The sequence below is a fragment of the Mauremys mutica genome, chromosome 3 (assembly GCF_020497125.1).
Source record: "Mauremys mutica isolate MM-2020 ecotype Southern chromosome 3, ASM2049712v1, whole genome shotgun sequence".
Lineage (NCBI taxonomy): Eukaryota > Metazoa > Chordata > Testudines > Geoemydidae > Mauremys > Mauremys mutica.
The window spans coordinates 103,919,122-103,940,725 of record NC_059074.1 but is presented as its reverse complement, the minus strand read 5'-3'; the positions used below and the strand labels follow the sequence as shown (position 1 = coordinate 103,940,725).

The following is a 21,604-nucleotide window of genomic DNA, read 5'->3' as shown; positions in this document are numbered from 1 at the left end:
GGTTCGTTATGCTTGATTCCGCACTTTTTCAACTCATAACACCCAGAGTATGAGAATTTTTACTGATGTCTAGGTTTAACATGGGTGAGAAGGGAGAAGTATTTATTTTTCTAAAGCCAGTGGGCTGTTTTTAAAGAAAAATGTTAGTTTTTAATAGTTATGTTTCAGTGGATACTTTATAGCTGTGGTAAGAGATTTCAGGTATGACCTATTGGGTATTGTATTAAAATCTTGTAAATTGGGTCAAAATACTGCCAATATGGGGTTATGCAATACAGAGTCTTGCATTAGGTTTTTTTTTTCCTCTTGCTTTACACTGAGCATATGATGGATTTTACTTGTGCTTCATTTTTCCCATTTCCTTTCTTCCTCTGGTATCCACACTGTCATCCACTGGCATCCACACAGGGATGCCCAGAATATATCTGCTATTTTCAACAATATGTGGAAACTCAATTAACTTAAAATTTATAACTTTTGCTCTAAGGGTTTTCCTCCCTTCTTCTTTCCCTTTTGCTACCCCAAAAATGGCAGTTAAATAGGCCACTCTTCATTGAATCAAAAACCAGAGAAGTAATTTTGCAGTCTACTGGTTTCCAACTAATTAGCAGTAGTATTTGCACAATATATTTTAAAAGATATGGAAGGAGGATGAAAAGTGAAATTATACTCCACCTTAAAATCTGAAATACATATTTTATGGATGATTTATAACCTGAGGGGGAAGTAGCTTTTACATAAACAGAGACCTCCTTTAGTGTAGCATGCTACAGGGTATCTATTTTTAAAACAGCACAAAGTATGTTTTTTATTTTTCAGTAAACAAAAAAGAGAGCAAGACCGTTCTCGATCTTCCTCATCTTCATCCCCGTCTTCTGCCTCATCCAGTTCACGAGAAGAAAAAGATGGCAAGAAAGAAAGAGATGAAGAGTTCAAAACCCACCATGAGCAGAAAGAATATTCAGGTTTTACAGGAGTCAGCAGGCCGAGAGGCACCTTTGTAAGTCTTTCTCTGCTCCCTTTCATTGCTATACTATTGTTACCTTAAAGCAGTGTTAGGTAATTGGCGTGACTCTAGGATCCATCTTCCCAAGTTTAAGATGTGCAGTGTTTCAGTTTAGAAGTATCATGTTTTGGTATTGTATGCTGTACAGAGTTGCTTGGATCTGAACGTTTTGATTACTCAAACCAGCTAAAAATGAAAAACAAAAGGTAATTAACAATAGTTTAACAAGCTGAAGTGTCTAATAGTGTAGTGCAGTCTTTGTTAATTATTCAGAATAAGAAGTCCCAAACACTTTCATATTATGGACCACAGAACATAAGAACATAAGAAAGGCCGTACCGGGTCAGACCAAAGGTCCATCTAGCCCAGTATCTGTCTACTGACAGTGGCCAATGCCAGGTGCCCCAGAGGGAGTGAATCTAACAGGCAATGATCAAGTGATCTCTCTCCTGCCATCCATCTCCATCCTCTGACGAACAGAGGCTAGGGACACCATTCTTACCCATTCTGGCTAATAGCCATTTATGGACTTAGCCACCATGAATTTATCCAGTCCCCTTTTAAACATTGTTATAGTCCTAGCCTTCACAACCTCCTCAGGTAAGGAGTTCCACAAGTTGACTGTGCGCTGTGTGAAGAAGAACTTCCTTTTATTTGTTTTAAACCTGCTGCCTATTAATTTCATTTGGTGACCCCTAGTCCTTGTATTATGGGAATAAGTAAATAACTTTTCCTTATCCACTTTCTCAACATCACTCATGATTTTATATACCTCTATCATGTCCCCCCTTAGTCTTCTCTTTTCCAAGCTGAAGAGTCCTAGCCTCTTTAATCTTTCCTCGTATGGGACCCTCTCTAAACCCCTAATCATTTTAGTTGCCCTTTTCGGAACCTTTTCTAGTGCTAGAATATCTTTTTTGAGGTGAGGAGACCACATCTGTACACAGTATTCGAGATGTGGGCGTACCATGGATTTATATAAGGGCAATAATATATTCTCAGTCTTATTCTCTATCCCCTTTTTAATGATTCCTAACATCCTGTTTGCTTTTTTGACCGCCTCTGCACACTGCGTGGACATCTTCAGAGAACTATCCACGATGACGCCAAGATCTTTTTCCTGACTCGTTGTAGCTAAATTAGCCCCCATCATGTTGTATGTATAGTTGGGGTTATTTTTTCCAATGTGCATTACTTTACATTTATCCACATTAAATTTCATTTGCCATTTTGTTGCCCAATCACTTAGTTTTGTAAGATCTTTTTTAAGTTCTTCACAATCTGCTTTGGTCTTAACTATCTTGAGAAGTTTAGTATCATCTGCAAACTTGGCCACCTCACTGTTTACCCCTTTCTCCAAATCATTTATGAATAAGTTGAATAGGATTGGTCCTAGGACTGACCCCTGGGGAACACCACTAGTTACCCCTCTCCATTCTGAGAATTTACCATTAATTCCTACCCTTTGTTCCCTGTCCTTTAACCAGTTCTCAATCCATGAAAGGATCTTCCCTTTTATCCCATGACAGCTTAATTTATGTAAGAGCCTTTGGTGAGGGACCTTGTCAAAGGCTTTCTGGAAATCCAAGTACACTATGTCCACCGGATCCCCCTTGTCTACATGTTTGTTGACCCCTTCAGAGAATTCTAATAGATTAGTAAGACACGATTTCCCTTTACAGAAACCATGTTGACTATTGCTCAAGAGTTTGTTTTTCTATGTGTCTGACAATTTTATTCTTTACTATTGTTTCAACTAATTTGCCCGGTACCGACGTTAGACTTACCGGTCTGTAATTGCCGGGATCACCCCTAGAGCCCTTTTTAAATATTGGCGTTACATTAGCTAACTTCCAGTCATTGGGTACCGAAGCCGATTTAAAGGACAGGTTACAAACCTTAGTTAATAGTTCCGCAACTTCACATTTGAGTTCTTTCAGAACTCTTGGGTGAATGCCATCTGGTCCCGGTGACTTGTTAATGTTGAGTTTATCAATTAATTCCAAAACCTCCTCTAGTGACACTTCAATCTGTGACAGTTCCTCAGATTTGTCACCTACAAAAGCCAGCTCAGGTTTGGGAATCTCCCTAACATCCTCAGCCGTGGAGACTGAAGCAAAGAATCCATTTAGTTTCTCCGCAATGACTTTATCGTCTTTAAGCACTCCTTTTGTATTTTGATCATCAAGGGGCCCCACTGGTTGTTTAGCAGGCTTCCTGCTTCTGATGTACTTAAAAAACATTTTGTTATTACCTTTGGAGTTTTTGGCTAGCCGTTCTTCAAACTCCTCTTTGGCTTTTCTTATTACACTCTTGCACTTAAGTTGGCAGCGTTTGTGCTCCTTTCTATTTGCCTCACTAGGATTTGACTTCCACTTTTTAAAGGAAGTCTTTTTATCTCTCACTGCTTCTTTTACATGGTTGTTAAGCCACGGTGGCTCTTTTTTAGTTCTTTTACTGTTTTTCTTAATTTGGGGTATACATTGAATTTGGGCCTCTATTATGGTGTCTTTAAAAAGGGCCCATGCAACTTGCAGGGATTTCACTTTAGTCACTGTACCTTTTAACTTTTGTCTAACTAACCCCCTCATTTTTGTATAGTTCCCCCTTTTGAAATTAAATGCCACAGTGTTGGGCAGTTGAGGTGTTCTTCCCACCACAGGGATGTTGAATGCTATTGTATTATGGTCACTATTTCCAAGCGGTCCCGCTATAGTTACCTCTTGGACCAGCTCCTGCGCTCCACTCAGGATTAAATCTAGAGTTGCCTCTCTCCTTGTGGGTTCCCGTACCAGCTGCTCCATGAAGCAGTCATTTAAAGTATCGAGAAATTTTATCTCTGCATTTCGTCCTGAAGTGAAATGTTCCCAGTCAATATGGGGATAATTGAAATCCCCCACTATTATTGTGTTCTTAATTTTGATAGCCTCTCTAATTTCCCTTAGCATTTCATCATCACAGAAGTGAGAGAGCTCTTTTTAGACAACTCTCCTTCCAAGACTTCCTTCACAGCAACAATAGCAATGGGTTACAGAGAAGTGTCTTATCAGGACAGTAATAAAGACAAGAAAAAAACCCCAAATCCTTGTTAATGCTATCCGTGTTGCTGCTTGCTTATTTCTTGCTACTTTGTGTAGTTGGTTTCTTTTACTTGAGGCAGGATTTTAAATGTCCTAATATCAATTTATTAAGGCTACATTTTGCTATTTGTTGCCTGTAATCCCCAGTGCTTCCAATTTTTCCAGGTCACTTTGCAGTTTGGTTCTGCCCATCTGTGTTTGCTACCCCTTCAATTTTGTTGTTATCCACAAACTCATACATGGCTAAATTTATACACCTGACAGCCATGAAGCAGCTGTGCTGGGGAAAGCAGGGCTGCTTGCTTTTGTTTGTTATTGTTTGTCTGAATGTCCTGGACTGGACTACAGTCAGCAGCAAAGCTAACTGGTTGAAGGCTGAAAGGTGGTTAGCATTGTGATTTGGAAGTGTGTTGACCAAAGTCCACAGACAGTGGTTTTAAAATTCACTACTCAATAAAATGATGTAAACAGCATGTTAATATAGTTCACTGATACTAAGTTGGAAAATGTGCAAACACCAGCGAGGACCAAAAAACAGTAAAAAAAAAAGACCTAATCAGGAAAGGAATATAGGCAGGAAGTAAACATTAGGAGCTATAACTAAACATTGCAAGCTACATCTTGGGGGAAAATTCCAAACATAGATTCTTTGGGAGGGAGTAACTAAACTCCTTCCTGTAATACTGAATCAGTTATGCTGAAAGAGACAATAGATTAGACATAAACAAGCAATGTTATATGACTACAAAAATGGCCAGTGCAACGTTCAGCTGCATATAAAATGGCATCAAAGTGGGGTGCTACTATGCCTTCTCTATACAACTGTGCTGTGATGCACATGCAACACTATTCAGTTCTAGGCACCTCCTGACTAAAAAGAGAACAACAAAAATATTCACAGGCTGGTAACGTAGATTTTATAAGGAAAGATTAAAAAAAATTATATGTATAGTTCTGCTACAAAATGACTAAAAGGGACATAAGTCAACAAGGCCAAAGAGGAGTTCAGCATGATACACAGGTGTATAGCTAGGAATAATGAGATAAAATTGAAAGGGAAGATTAGGGCTGAAAAATCAGTGAAGTTTTCCTGTTAGTAAGATATTAGACTGTGGAAGAGTTTCCTAATAAAACTTGTAGATGTATCAAGGCTTGATAGTCTTAAAACTAAATTGGACAAATGTACTGGAAGAAACATTGCAGCATATGTAATTTAGGTAGGGAGATGTGCTGGTAATTGAATGGGTCTTTGACATGTCTGACTTCCGATGATTGTGTCGTAACAACCTGCAGGATGCTTTAAATGAGAAATAATGGCACTCCTTACTGATTTACCCTTTTTATACAGTGATATTTATATATAGGCTTATTGACCAACCTGAGACTATTGTGACGAGATATCTAGACAGGCCTGACAGATTAGCTTGCGCTGTCTGTCTGCAATCATAAATTAGATATAAAAACTATACTAGTTTTTACCAGTACAGGTAAAGTGAAATGTCTTTGTCTTCTAGTTTAGTAGGCTATTCCAGTTCACGGTTTTTATTTTTGATTAAAAAAACCTTTAATTTGCAACACAATCTTCCCTTTTGCGTTTGGGGCTATTATGGTATAGGCTGGCAAAAAAAGGAGTAGATTTGCTTAGGTGCAAACTAAAAGATGCCTATTCACCAAAAATCATGACTGAGATTTCCACCAGCAGGTTGCAGTACTTATAACAAAATGAGACAGACACACACATTTTATATAATGTAAACCCATAAACATAATGAAAGCATTCGTATCTGTTCTTCTATCAGAGTGAATAGAAGCCTGCAGCCACATTTTCTGACCTTACAGTCCCTTAAAGGTACTTCATGCGAGCTCTTCCCAGACTGAAAAGGGAGCTGTCTTTATGCTAAAAGTCTGCCCCTCTTTTTCTGTCATGCCCTGAAGCAGGTAGGCCCACAACAGTAGCATGATTATGGGCTATATTACCTAGACTGCTTTGTAATGTAGGATTACTAAAATAGCTACCATAGCCCAACTCATATGATTGATGGAATTTCAGCATCTGGAATTAGCTGATTTAGGCTTTGATCTTAGCAACATTCTGTTTCCCAAATGCTATTTCCTCCTCCTCAGTGACAGTGTCCCCTGTCATAGTCTTAATTTTGCAATGAAGAGGATTCAGAGGATATGAGAGGCCAAAGTATTTCCTAAATTTATGCATTTACACACATACATTACATATATATTCCAGATTACCTTTCTAAAACCCCCCATTTCTGTTCCTGTACAGTCGTCTTTAATATTATATATCCAACACTTTTTTTCAAATTATCATTCTCAAATGTCTCCATTTTAGTTTGTTGCTTTCAGTGTCTTGATAAGTCTTGTGAATCCTCCACTAGTCTGTTTAGTCTAATTCTGTTCAGAGATAAAAAGTAGTATTAAACTGTCCAGGTCTCGGGTTCTTTTCTGCACTCCTCCCCTCTTTTTGGTCAATCAGATCCCTCAATTTCACATTATGGGTAAACATATACTAAAAATCCCATAAACATATTTGAATGCACTTCAGCTGAATGGAGAGGATTGTTAGCTCAAAGTGAGCACTTAGTACATTAGACTTAAAGTATGACATGTGAATTCTTAAACTGCTGTTTTATGTTTATGTATTGAGGAAAGAATACAGAAATAACCTTTTGGTTAATACAGTTGAACTTGAATATTTGCTTTGTGATTATATGCATATTGATTAAATACATAAACACTTTGGTTGATCAGTTTCGAATTAGGGGCAGAGGAAGAGCCAGAGGAGTTTTTGCTGGAACAAATACTGGTCCCAGCAACTCAAATGCTACTTTTCAAAAGAGACCGAAGGAAGAGGAGTGGGATCCTGAATATACCCCAAAAAGCAAGAAATACTTCTTGGTGGGTGCTGGAAAACTTATTATATATAATGCATGCATCTTTTATCAAAGCATACTTTATAACTGATGTTAAGGAGGCAGTCTCTATGTGCGTGCTGCTTCTGTACTGGTAGCTATCAATGACTTTAGCATATTATTACTATGAGAGCATCAGGGTCCTAGTTGGCCCACTACCTGCTTCCTTTCTATCCTGCAGCAGAGTGGTGGGCAACAGTAGCAGGTCACTTCGGGAGGATATCCCCCACCACTCCTGCTTTTTTCCCATATTTGGGGTGGAGAATGAGGATGAGTGACAACCTACCACACACAGCCTAAAATGTTAAAACAAACACATACAGACCACTCAAACCAACTCAAGTGTTTTCCCCCAGTGGATTTAAAGCAGACAGTGATGCTTGGTGCCTCAGCTGTGCCGGGAGTCCTGTAAAAGTGGTGTGTCATGAGTAGATGGCAGCATACAATATTGGGAGGGGCAGGGAGGAGGCAGCACAGTGCACAGGGATTGGCTCTGGTAGCAGCAGCCCTGCTACTTTCAGCAGAGTAGTGAGATGCATTAAAGTATTCTGACATCTGTTAAATATTACTTTTCCATACTGGTATCAAAAGAAGGGAAATTAAGATCATTGACCAAGATAGCAATGATGGGGGAGGGATAACTCAGTGGTTTGAGCATTGGCCTGCTAAATCCAGGGTTGAGAGTTCAATCCTTGAGGTGGCCATTTAGGGAACAGGGGTAAAAATCTGTCTGGGGATTGGTCCTGCTTTGAGCAGGGGATTGGACTAGATGACCTCCTGAGGTCCCTTCTAACCCTAATATTCTATGATTCTATCTCTTACTTAACTTGTTGAATATGCAGCCTCTCTTCTGCTTGTGCTGCTTAAGCTCTCTTTAGTAAGTGGATTTTCAAATGATAATAAAATACTAACACTTTAATTTAAAAATCACAAGTCCATTTCTGATAAACTTTCTACATTTGTATAGTGATATCTGAACTTTAGTCAGTAAATTACTATAGAGTAATAAGTTTTATACAGGAATATCTCCACCAGTAATTCTGGAAGGAATTTTAATGGGCTTAGGCAAGAGGAACTTTAGTGTTGTTTCTTCACTGCACTCTTTTGGGGTCCTTAGATTACTTTAGCTTTGTTTGTTCCTCATAGAAGGGATTACCAGTTTTTATATATGAAACCTAGGGCCTCTGCTCTGCTATCATCTCATACAAGTAAACCTGAATTTTCCCACCTCCCAAAAAATCCAGATCTGCTTTTGAATTTGAACATGGTCTCCTAACCAAAACTTGTTTACAAAACTTCAATTTTTATTAAGGTTCTGAAGATTTATAAGATTGGGATTTACCTGTAAGCCTTATTTTCTAGTCAAGCAGCTAATGGAAGATGTTCTGTCATCCTCAAAAGTAGCACTAAATTTCAAGGGTTAAGCACTTTTTCAAATAACGTTACACATACTGAATGGGGGAAAACTGCATTATTAAAATCACATCGAAATGTGATTTTACTATACAATGAGGTAGGTTCTCAGAGTGCTACATCTATGTTACCACTTTTGCTTAAAAGAAACCACTTGGCTTTTCTAGAATATGAAATATGATTTTTGTGATATTAAAATAAAATCAACAAAAATAAGTTTGTAGTAAGAGAGGCTAGAGGAATTTGCCTATTAATTAGGAGTCAGCTTCTGGTTTTCAATTGTGTGGAAGCTATTGAGCCACCCCCTCTCTTTTGCATACTGCCACTAGCAGCAGGATAAATCAGGTAGCCTGTGAAAGGCAGCACTTCCAATGGTCACAGAAGACTGAAAATAGAGTGGCAAGGTAAAAGCTCGTAAATCTCATTAAGTAACTGGTTTATTGCCCACCTTTTTAAGTGGAAATTTGAGTAGTCCTACATAGGACAAGACCTCTGAGATATGACTCTTCACAAATAAATGAAAATTTTGTCATTTCTAAAACTATTTCAAATGTTTGTTTACAGCATGAGGACAAACTTTACCAATTATAAAATGTAGGTTAAACTGTGGGTGTAAACTACTAGAGTATTCCCTGGAAAACCTCTTGTACAGATTATATATAAAACACACTTGACAGTGCATTGAAGTTAAGGTGCCTACATGTTATGGGGATAGGTGCAGTACAAATGTCTAAGAATGTTATCCATTTAGCTCATCCTTGTTCTGTTTGACCTATGTTACCATAGCATGATGACAGAGATGATGGTGTGGATTATTGGGCCAAAAGAGGAAGAGGCCGTGGCACTTTCCAGCGTGGCAGAGGGCGGTTTAACTTCAAAAAATCAGGTAGCAGTCCAAAGTGGACACATGACAAATACCAAGGGGATGGGCTTGTGGAAGATGAAGAAGAAACAATGGAAAATAATGAAGAAAAGGACAGACGCAAAGAAGAAAAGGTAGAAAACTCTGGCTTGTCGGTGAATTGAAGAACAGATTTCCTTCCTCACCATACCCTAAGTGATAAAATTGACAAAATAATTTTCATTTAAAAATTATTTTCATGTATCTGCGATAATGGACAAATGGGGGCAACTCATCCATATTTTCTTTATTTCTACAGGAGTAATATGAAGAAAAATTCCAGCTGAAAAAGCAGCCCTTGCACCACCCACACAGCATTTTTAATATTTTTTTGTCGTCAAATGAATGTAAGCATTTTACTTAAATTTTACTGTTTAAAAGTAGTTTAGAGGGATTGTTTTTTGTTTTAAGCCTTTAGAGATCTTGATATAGTAAACTGTATGTTGACGATCGTACAGGTAGAAAGTAAAATGATATTTGTAATTATCAACTTTTAAGAACTTTTACTGTCTGTTATATACAGTGTAATTCTGCTCTGTCCAAAAGATATGGTCAAGTGCAACTCAAAAGTTTTGATTCTCCCCTATGACGCTGTGTTTTATTCTGAAGTAAACTTATAGCTCTGCATACCTGAAATCTTGGAAGAGCATTTTTTTTTATAAATTAGTACCAAGTCTCAATCACAATGGAGTTAGTGTTTTCCTTAGATGTAATGAACCAGAGCAAAGTCTATTGTGTTTTGCCACCCATCCAAAAGTAGTGTTAAAAGATTGCTACCTTAAGCGAGTCTTTTTTATAAAGCACTTTTCACAGTGAACAGACTGAAATTAAATGTATTTGAAAATAGTCTTCTAGCTTGCTAAAGCAATCCTAACCATAGCTTGATGGGAACTGTACTACAAGACTAATGCAGTTCACTTTGTTTTAATAACTGCAGAAAACTTGCTGTGGATCATATTTGAGAGCTAAAGTATTTCAATATCCCTTAAAATGAATGTGGATGGAGATTTATACAAACCTGTATTAACATTGTCATACATTCACATTTCTAGACCACCCCCACGATGGGAGCTCTCTTCTGAACAGATCTAAATCTGACAAGTATAGCTGTAGCATAACAGGTGCTACGTTTCTCCGTCCATATACCGCTACTGGGGAAATGCCTCAACTGTTTGTGCAACAGCCCAAAAAGTAGCTTGACTTCTATACACTGTAACCGGAAGATTTGTCCTACATTCCAAATGCATGTTCCATTTTTGCATATGACAGAACAAGGTAAACCACTAGTGGGGAAAGAGTTGCTTTTAAGAAAATCTGTTTAGTATATTTCAGACTTTGCATGCATAATGTGTGAAGTCTTGTGAATGGAGCACTAGTTGCTATCTTAAAACTTTTCAAGCACAGCGAATAACTCAAAATGACATTCTCAAGAGTATGTTTTAATTGTTTTAATTGGTGACTCATGGGTTACCAATAGAAAGTTTTAGTGAAAAAGTTTGTGGCACTATTAATCCAGCTGCCCCTTTGTGTCAGTCTTTGTTCCAGTTCATAAAACTGCCTTTTCGATTTCTTTACGTGGGCTTTCCTCTTCAGGTAAATATTCTGGCAAGTGTGAATTCTCTATTACGTTTACAGTCTTATATGAAATAAAAATCTAAACGTTTTTAAAGGGATGAAATGTTAGAATTTGTGCCTTCCTGCTCTAAACATCTTACAGAAACTTGAACATTTTAACATATAACAAGCTGAAACAGGTTAAAGATAGCAATGATAAATTCTAAAACAAATTCCCCTTCAACATTTGAAAAACACACTGCAGCACTAAACTTCAAATTAGAACTAACTTGCTATTAGATTTTAAGATCATTAACAATTTAAAACAGTAAGAGCATTTTCATTTAATTTAATTCTCTGAAGTTGAGCCTTACTTCCTTTCCAGCCTCGCATATAATCACTTGTGCTTCTAGCTCTTTTGTTGCAGCAATAGCAGAAGCTAAGGACTAAAATAAAGTTTCAGGTTCAAAATGCTGTGTTGAGTGCATTTTGTTAAAGCAAAGCAAGTTGTAACATTGAAACGTAAAAGTGGAACTAGCAGTAAAGTATTAAATGGAAGCTTTCAAACCATTTCCAGTTATGTTGTTTATAACATAGCCTGCTTAATTCCATAAATACAGGGCTTGAAAAGTTTCCTACAAACCAGAAGCTAGCAGTACAATGATGGTCAAAAGAAGGCTTGTAAAAGCTTGATTTGTATCAAGGCTCGCTATCTCTTCTTCCTAGAATAACACAGTAGCACACACTTAGTAATATAGATGTCTGTTTGTTTATATATGTGTTTTAAATGCTGTGTAAGCCAGTAGTATCTGGAGAGCTTGATAGTGGGATATACAACATCTACACCAACTTAAAGATGTTAAAGAGCTAGTGTGAAATACAGATCTCAGTACTATGGTATGGGAGGTGCGGGGGGGCGGTGGCTATGTCTCAGCATAGAATTAGTTGGCTAATTTATTAAGCAAACCTTCCATCTGAAAAGGAAAATACCTTCTCTTCTTACACATCCACACAACTGGATGTGTACGGTCTAAAGATTCTATCAGGTTAATGCTGTCATACTGTACTTCACTCTGTCCTGGAATATCATACCCTCTTTCTAAAAGAAACTATAGAAACACCACATACTGCTTATTACACACGTTCTTGCAATAGTCCTCTCCCCACAAGATGATCTCCGCTCCATTTGTCACCTTATTGGCAGCAATGGTAATAAGAGCATAGAGATGTAGTATCTAATTTTGCTAATGTAACTAGGGAGAGTGTGTGTGTGTGTGGGGGGGAGATGGCTCCTCTTCACAGGTCTTGGTAAAAAGGTTAAACCTTCAATTTGTTTACAGCTTTTTGAAGGTAGTGGAACGAGTGTTATAGTTATAGTTCAGTAAATATTTGAACCATTAGCATAACTAAAAGAATGGGCATTCTACTCCATTAGTGCTATGGTAATTTGTACAAATGTCATACAAACCTTACCTCTGTTACAAGATCTGATTTTACTCTTACTACTTAAGAGACGACTGAAATTAAAACTGATTTACTCCACTGACTTTCAACAAAACTTCTTCACAAAGACTTCTGATAGGCTAAAGTAGAGAGGAAGAATGGAAAAACAACAAACTCTGAGTTCAGTATTCAGAAACTAGTATCCCAGAGTTCACCCTGATAATTAACAGTTAATGTGAATCTAAAACCTAAAGAAGGCAGCTAGAAACAAGTCAACGGGGGTAGACTTGGACTTGTAGTATATGAAGAAAATTGAGTACTTGTACTGCAACAATCTAAGTAATTTGATCCAGCAACCTAGTTGTTAGGCACTTGATAGTACAGGAACTCCTCACTTAACGTTGTAGTTATGTTCCTGAAAAATGCAACTTTAAGCGAAATGATGTTAAGCGAATCCAGTTTCTTCATAAGAATTAATGTAAATGAAGGGGTTAGGTTCCAGGGAAACTTTTTTCACCAGACAAGACTATATTCTCTCTCTCTCTCACACTCACACACACACACTATAAGTCTTAAACAATTTAATACTGGTACACAGTGATGATGATTGTGAAGCTTGGTTGAGGTGGAGGAGTCAGAGGGTGGGATATTTCCCAGGGAATGCCTTACTGCTAAATGAACTAGTAATTGACTGAGTCCTGAAGGGTTAACTCTCACAACACTCTACAAGGCAGCAGGAAAGGAGGGAAGGCAGACAGAGAGACACACCCTGTGTATGAGAGGAAAAATGCACATTTCCCCTTTAAGTAACTGACCCCAGGCTTAAGTACACTGCCTTGTTAATTAAATCAGCTTGCTGAGACCTGAGACAGCAGCTACCTCCTAGAGGCTCCCTCCCTCTGTCATGTGTCCCCCCCGCTCTATGGAAAATGGGGTAAGTGGGGTGCAGGAGCAGGGGAGAGGGGGAGACTCCCTGACATTAGCCTCCCTTTTCCCCCCATACAGCAAGCAGGAGTCTCTAGGAGCAGCTCCAAGGCAGAGGGCAGGAGCAGCACATGGCAATGGGAGGAGGGACAGCTGCTGCACAGGGAACTTAGGGGAATAGGGAGCTGATAGTGGGACTGCAGGTCCCCCCGGTTCCAACCACCCACCAGCTAGCTGCAACGGGCTGCTCTTCCTGCAAGTAGTGGACAAAACAGGAGGCTGCAAAAGGACGTTAAAAGGGAGCATTTCACAACTTTAAACGAGCATGTTCCCTAATTGATCAGCAACTTAACATTGAAACAACATTAACCAGGATGACTTTAAGTGTGGAGTTCCTGTATTTGTATTACAGTAGTACCTAGATGACCCAACTGAAACGGCTGCTTGGTGTTTATATCCACAGCATGAGAGTGCCTGCTTAAAGGGATTTATTAACTTAAATAGACCAGATCGAAGAAAGTGTTATCCCCATTTTACAGAAGGGAAACTGAGGCACAGTGACTTGCCCAAGGTTGCAAAGGAAGTCTGTGGCAAAGATGGACTGGGATTCTGAATTCAGTTCCTATCTTCTGAATCCCAGTCTATCATCATAACATCCTTTCTCTATGTGGACCAGCCTGAGGGTTGGAATAACAGAAGCCTACTGCCCTTGAGTATGGTATGAATGGAGCTGCCCACTGAAGTAAGTATTTCTGGATTACAGAATAAATAGGAAGTGGCAAATTATTCTGTGACTTGACCCCTCTAGAAAACTTTTTAAACAGAGACAAAGAGTCCTGTGGCACCTTATAGACTAACAGACGTATTGGAGCATAAGCTTTCGTGGGTGAATACCCACTTTGTCAGATGCACTCGTCAGATGCAGTTGCGTCTCACGAAGTGGGTATTCACCCATGAAAGTTTATGCTCCAATACATCTGTTAGTCTATAAGGTGCCACAGGACTCTGTCGCTTTTTAACAGATCCAGACTAACACGGCTACTCCTCTGATACTTTTTAAACAGACATTCTCCTAGAGATTTCAGTTGCAGATTCCCTTGGAGAACCCACATGAGAAATTACACAATTAAAATTAGGAGTGGTGATATAAAGACAATTATTTGAGCTTGGATAAAAGGCATTGCGTAAAACTTAAATTCCTACCACATTATCTAGTCCTTCAATGTGAAGAGTAATGGTCTTTGCATTCTTGTTGGAACTGTTAAGGAAGAGTTGTGCTTTGAACTTTTAATTGGATACTTCTGGAGTCTCTGTTTGGCTCATACGAGGAGTATTCAATACATTTGTATTTCTCTTGCTAGAAGCTGAAGACAATTGTTGGGATCACATCTACAGGAAAAGTAGTAAGAATTATCTAGTTTAGTGGTCCCCAACCTTTTTGTGGCCAGTAGCACATTCATGTTTTCAGAAGAGTGTGGTGGGCGCCAACAATTTTTCAAGGCTTATTTTGTATTTGTACATTAAATAATACGAAAAACATCATATTTAATATTACATAATATATGAATCCATAAGATAAAAAGGGTAATTTTACATGTAAAAGGTATTAATTAAATTATTCAGCAATTATTCTTTCACCTTACCATGTGGATTTGCTCTTTTTTTATCTAGCTGTAAGAAAAATTAAGGAGTTTTTACAAAATAAATATCACAAACAGTTTTCATCTTATTTATTTTTAAAAAGTAAACCATTGTTGAACTGCTGGTCCAGATATATTTATTATTCTTACTTTAACATAGAATGAAGCCTGCAGCCCCGGAGTTCTGTCCCCGGCAGGCGGCTTCGAAGCTGGAGAGAAGCTGCGGCCCCGCGCCTGCCGGGGACAGAGAACACTGGCACCTGCAGTCCTGGAGAAGCTGGAGAGAAGCCGCAGCCCCGCACCTGCCAAGGACAGAGAACACCGGTGCCCGCAGCCTGCAGCCCCGGAGTTCTCTGTCCCTGGCAGGCACGGGGCCGCAGCTTCCCTCCCCTGCTGGGCACTAGGTGGGCGCACATAAATGCCCTGGCGGGCGCCATAGGTCCCACAGTTGGGGACCACTGATCTAGTTTTTCCTACTAGAGACTTTTTGTCACTACATTGAATTTTGAATTAAGGTAGACCAGTCTGGGTGAGTTAGTGGTGGACAACACTTACACACTAGTTTAATAAGGCCAGATCTGCTTCCTGTCCTATAATATCACAGTGAGGCTGTTCTGTTCAGGAGACATCTGGGGTAATTTTGCCAATTGCAGACTTAGAGGCAGGATCTTGCAAATTTTTTCTCTAGGCACCAGCTCAAAGATCCTTTCAGTGTTTATTTTGCATTCAACTCCCCAATCTTGGGGGAAAAAAGCAAAACAGCCAGTACTATGCAGCTCTTTTGCTTACTGGAAACTTTCTTCAATTCTTTCTGCCCTATAGAATCCAGCTGCTTTGGGAGTTGCCCCTGCCCCAAACCCAACCCCACCCCAACTAGCTTGGGGAGGCCTGAGCCATAAGCTGCTCTGCTGCTACTGTCCCTTTAACCACTACTGGTGGCTTGCTAGCTTTGATTTGCCACATCCCAAAGCAGCTTTTGAAATGCTGTCAACAGTTGAATTGGAGGCTGCAGTAGTCTTCAGCCTACCCTTGCTTACTGCCACGTTTGGAAACATCTCCCATCTTAACTATGGTGCTCACAGCTTAGGGGGTTGGGCAAACTTTTTGGCCCAAGGGCCACATCTGGATATGGAAATTGTATGGTGGGCCATGAATGCTCACGAAATTGGGGATTGGAGTGCAGGGAGGGGTTGAGGGCTCCAGATGGGGGTGCAGTTGGGGGGGTGCAGGAGAGTGCTCTAGGTTGGGACCAAGGGGTTTGAGGGCAGGAGGAGGGGGATCAGGGCTGGGGCAGGAGGTGGGAGTGATGGAAGGGGTCGGGGTGCAGTCTCTGTGCAGCGCTTACCTCAAGCAGCTCCAGAAGCAGTGGCATGTCCCTCATCCACTCCTACGCGGAGCCACAGCCAGGCAGCTCTGCACGCTGCCCCATCCACAGGCACTGCCCCTGCAGTTCCCTTTGGCCACAGTTCCCAGCCAATGGGAGGTTCAGGGGTGGCGCTTGGGGCGATGGCAACGTGCGGAGCCCTGTGGTTGCCCTTACATGGAAGAGCCAGAGGAGGGACATGATGCTGCTTCCAGGAGCCATGCAGAGCAGGGAAAGCCTTTGCTTCCCCGGCTGGAGTGCCAGAGCAAGGCAAGCCCCAGACCCTGCTCCCCAGAGGGAGCTTGAGGGCCAGATTAAAATGTCTGGAGGGCTGGATGTGGCCCCAGGGCCATAGTTTGCCCACCCCTGGTTTAGCTAGGACAGTTTTTTATAAGAATTCTTTATTCTGGTCTGTGTCTTGTCTTCTAGGAGCAGTGATGTCTAGTCATCTTTAGCAGAAGAGGGAGGAGATGCAGTGGTCTCTCTCTCGCTCTTTACTTCAGTGTACAGAGACTGCTGAAGCCACATTCAGCTTCAGATGTAATGTCTCTGCTTCCACCTCACATGGAAGCTGCATGCTCCATCTGAGGCTAGTTTGCAATTCCCTTTCTGGCTCTTCTTCCCATCCTTCTGAATAAAAGGGAGGAGGATTTTCAGTTTATTTGCAGGACACTGAATAAGAGCAGAAAATCTCCCCTGGCTGTACCATTGACCAGAATAGCAATGGATGACAGGTTTTGGGCATACGTTGCTTCTAAGGCCCTGCGCTCCTGTCTGAACCCAGGAAGAAATCACACTCAATACTCTGCTCTCTTCCACTTGGTTTCATTCAAAGACACTTTGATCTTGAAGCTAAGTAAACTGATTTTCTGCACTTTTATAGGGGTGTAAATTATCTTGCCACTACTTTGTTTACTTTAAAAGAACTCTCTTCTTCTGTCCCTCCAATCATTTCCTTGCACATTCTTCAGTTTTAGGCATATGGAGACAATATATAATATGATGCTGGTGACCACTAAACACCAGTCTGCAATACTGATCACCAGCTTCCTCATTTATTACAGGTCAGATGACTCAGCTCATGAATTCAATAGCTATTTCATTATTTTTAATCTTCAAAGTAATCTTATATACAAAGATGCTGAGATGCCTTGCCCACTTTCCAGAAGTGTCTAAATTCTAACGCTTGATAAGTCCACCCACATTTAACATCCAGTCCCTTTTGCTAACCATATCCTCACCCATACAACTTTACCCCTTCCCCATCCTAACTTATTCCTTAATAGGCATAAGAACCTTGATGTTCATTTCCTTTTAACTTCTTAAAGTTTTCATTCACAAATTGAAACTGGAGCCTAGAGTATTTTAAGTATTAAAACTTACGCTTTGTTCTTTAAAATACATGAGTGAGTTTAAAATGCTAGAACTTGGAAAAAAAGCTATGGATTTTTTTTTTTATTTTAAATGGTGTTAATCCTGGTCATAGCTCAGAAGTTGCAAACTCAAGCTTACTACCTTTCTTCAAGTTCTCCAACCTTTCAATCATACCACAGTTGTTTGTCATACAGTGGAACCCCGTATTAAGAACACCTTGGGAATGGAGGTTGTTCGTAACTCTGAACAAAACATTATGGTTGTTCTTTCAAAAGTTTACAACTGAACATTGACTTAATACAGCGTTGAAACTTTACTATGCAGAAGTAAAATGATGCTTTCCTTTTTTTTTTAAAACTAGTTTACATTTAACAGTACTGTACTGTATTTGCCTTTTTGTGGGGGGGGAGGGGGGGGAGCGCGGGGGAGGTCTCTGCTGTTGCCTGATTGTGTACTTCCAGTTCCAATGAGGTGTGTGGTTGACTGGTCATTTGTAACTCTGATGTTCATAACTATATAATTACATAATTGGAAGAACATTCTGAAAGAAAATGAAGTGCCTGCAAAAGTGATGGAAAATATTTTGAATACTAACCGTTTGCAAACAAAGGTTTTTACTTAAGAGTGGCAATGTGGACAATGTAGAATTTTATACCTTAAAATTTGAAATTCAGCTTGTGACAGGAGTCAGACTGCAGAAATAAAGTTCCGGTGCTTTGACTAACTGACCAATAAACACTTATGCAGCAGGGTGACATTTAATAATAATTTACTAATTAACTCTCATTAATGGTCCATGCAAAAGGTTAAGTGATGCAAGAATGGGTGGGTGGGAAGGTTCCATGCTATCACTGATACAGAAATTTCTGGACCTCATGGGTGTCTGCTTTCTCCAGTCATTCATGCTAGCATATAACAAGTAAGCATCTGATGATGTGCAGAAGAAAGAGACTTGCCTTATCCAGACCCAAGTTTGAATGACAGGCTGGCAGAATCATTGACCTAATATATACTGCAATAGGTATTGCATGAGAACATGACTTCAAAATCAGCTCCAGGAAATAGTGGTTGATTTCTTCCCCTACCCCACTTCTTCCATACACAAATAGAGGTGAAAGATTATAAAATGAGAAACAAGATGATGAGAATGAAGCATATAAGCACAATGTGTGACTACCACCAGTTGCTGTCTTTCAGAAGTATGAGTTCCTTATTACATGGTTGTTAGAACACCAGATCAAAACAACCATTACAAAACTGAAGCCTCCCTGCTGAGCTCCTAAATACTATAAGATTTTAAAAAGGCAATTTATGTGCTAGTGACAAGAATATTTCCTCTCTCATCTGAGATCTTCATTATGCATCACAAATTAAAGGGGATTAATCCTGTCTAAGAAAACAGTGTTACATGGCCTTGTAAATCATTAAGAAAACTGAGAAGTTCTCAAACAACCTTCCTATACAACCTTCCATATCTTCTCAAAGCCATAAATAGAAAAGTGTTTCTAGGTTATACTCTCCAAGTGACATTGATGGCAGCAGTTGCTATGCATTGCTCCCATCACGGCACATAGTTGGAAGCAGAAAGGCAGTAAGGTAAGGAACTAAGTGAGCATTGAAATGACTGCACTAGGAATGAAGAATATTTTCACAAAGTAGTACACAAGTTACATGCAGCAGTACCATCAATGAGGCACACAATCTCAAACATTTTTCTCAGCAAAAGCATACTGCTTCATCAGAAACTAACATCTGGTAACAGCTAAGACCAGTTTTAATTATCTGTGGATTGTGTTTTGGTGAATAGCTGACTTTTTTTTTTTAAGTGACATTAAAATTGTATGACAAATGTTTATTTAGTGAGACACCTAAAATGACTACATATCTGAAAAAAAACATAACATGTTCTATGCTAGAATATGGAGCAAGCATTTTATACAGATGAATTTATTTGCATCTGGGCAAAATAAAGCTCCTCCCCTAAACAGATAGACTTCAACAGAAGCAATTCTGCTACTATGTTTTAAACTAAGTCAGGGAAAATTACAGTAGTAAGTTTTCAGTTACCAATTCACTAAATACTGTCGTTTGATTGTAACTGAATATACAAAGTTGGAATTTTTACAAAGAAAGCAATTACCTGAAGAGCTAAATGCAGAACTTGTATGTTTGGATGGTCCAGAAACATGATGAGGCCAGAAGGCATCTTTTTCTTTCATAGTCACTTCTCTGTTGGATGAGGTTGAGGACAAATCCTACAATTGGTTTGCTATACTCAAAGTGTCCATTCTTGTACTGGTGTAGCTATGAAAAGAGACTAGGGTGTTACTCTGCCTCCATTGTAATGGAAATACTGTAAATCATAATCTCATCTACCATTGCAAACAAAAGCGACAGTTTATAATGCTTTTTGGCAAGTATGTAATGGATATGAAAAACTCCTAATACACACTTTAGATGTTCTTGCTTGTTATGTACTGTGAAGCAGTTACCATAATCTAAAAATACAAATTATATAAAATTGTGATCGCAGAGAAGTTTGTTTTACTCATTTTTTTTAAAAAATACTTCTATTCTGTAATATTAGATTTAGGAACTGAAAAATTTCATAAGAGCGTGATAGAGCATGACAGAAAAATCAGTACTTACCATTCTGGCTCTGTTTTTAATAAAGGAATATTCAAAGGGACTGGTCCACTTAGCCTCAACTGGAAGGGTAGTCTGCAAGGTAAGATGGGGGAGAACTGCAGTTCTTTTGTACAGTGCATTTTACTCTGAGCAAGAACCAATGAACAAAAAACTATTAAAGGCCACGCTTTTTAGATGGGTAGGGCACAGTAGTAGTAGATATTTAAGGATCCATTTGGGAATGGAGCATATGCTGGAATAGGTAGTAGCTGAGTTAGGATGACCAATCAGCAAGTGTGAAAATGAGGATGGGGGTGGTGGGTAATAGGTGCCTATATAAAACAAAGTCCCTATAAAATTGGGACAACTGGTCACCCTATACTGAGTAGGGTTTTTTGGGAGACAGTCACTTTCACAAGCTACTATCTTGATTTTGCAACTGGATCTGCTCACAAAGAACTCTGCATCCAATGAACAGCTCCAGTTGCTGAATCAGGATCATACATTGTAAAATTGACAACATGCCTTTAGAAAAGTGGGTGTGAAATTGTATGAGATTGGGTAAGACAATTTTTTTCAATTTACTTCATATAGCTAGATGCACAAAGATTATTTCTGGAATTTTAGACAACAGGTAGAAGGGATCCTACTTGCTTCCCCCACCCTCACTAGTATGAAGTCAGAGGGACATCAATTTGAAAGTTAGTTTTTAAAAATGAGATAAAAGTAGTGTCAGGTACTGCTCAACTCCCAACCCCTGCCTCACCCATCCTTTCTCCCAAGATTGGTTGTGTCTCATTGGTGTGCCAATGACGTGTGATTGTATTTTTCTCTCCTGGGCTGCTGTATGAAGTGCTCACACGTCAGAAACGGGGGAATCTGACTATACAAAAGAAACGCTGAGTTTTTCCTATATGCGAAGTGCCGGGAAATGCACAAAGCAAACTGCAGAAGTTATGTATTTAAATGCCAGCTCCGGTAACGTGACTTGTAACTGGCAGGCAAAGACATTGCAGAGAGACTGGATTAAGTTCCCGCTCCCCTTTTAATACAGGGAGGTGGCCCGAAAGTGGCTCACACACGCATGTGCCAGGTGCCTGACATTGAGCTTGACCTCCTAGCCGCGGCGTTCCCCGAGGGCAGCGCGGCACAGCGGGCAGCCGCTCCCGGACACCGCCCCGCGGCGGCACGTGGCAGCGGCGCGGGCGCGGAACCCGCGTCCCTCCCAGAGGAAGAACGTACCGGGCTCGACCGAGGCAGGAGAGCGCCCCAGCCTCAGCGAGCGGAACACCCTCCCCCCCGCGCTTTCCTATTGGTTCAGCCATAGAATCCTCGCTGTCTGCCACGCCCC

General features: G+C 39.9%; 1 protein-coding gene and 1 long non-coding RNA gene across 10 annotated transcripts in view; one reads left to right on the top strand and one right to left on the bottom strand.

Annotated features, from left to right (window-relative positions):
* Window positions 1-11,362, top strand: part of BCLAF1 (BCL2 associated transcription factor 1) — a 32,734-nt gene extending 21,372 nt beyond the window's left edge. For 3 of the 9 annotated variants that reach the window (XM_045008387.1, XM_045008385.1, XM_045008386.1), the window contains 4 exons: window positions 820-1,000; window positions 6,853-6,999; window positions 9,213-9,422; window positions 9,587-11,361. In XM_045008387.1, coding sequence (XP_044864322.1) covers window positions 820-1,000; window positions 6,853-6,999; window positions 9,213-9,422; window positions 9,587-9,592 — 544 coding nt within the window. In that variant the 3' untranslated portion in view covers window positions 9,593-11,361. Of the gene's footprint in view, window positions 1-819; window positions 1,001-6,852; window positions 7,000-9,212; window positions 9,423-9,586 lie in introns of those variants that run through there. The other 6 variants (XR_006577669.1, XR_006577668.1, XM_045008388.1 and 3 more) reach the window with 6 other exon arrangements.
* Window positions 985-21,474, bottom strand: LOC123365633. Its single transcript, XR_006577672.1, has 6 exons — window positions 21,368-21,474; window positions 20,275-20,346; window positions 19,766-19,929; window positions 14,452-14,637; window positions 12,355-12,464; window positions 985-1,192 (listed from the first exon to the last, which is right to left on the bottom strand). It is a non-coding gene; the product is annotated as an uncharacterized LOC123365633 (long non-coding RNA).
* Window positions 21,475-21,604: the final 130 nt, after the last annotated feature.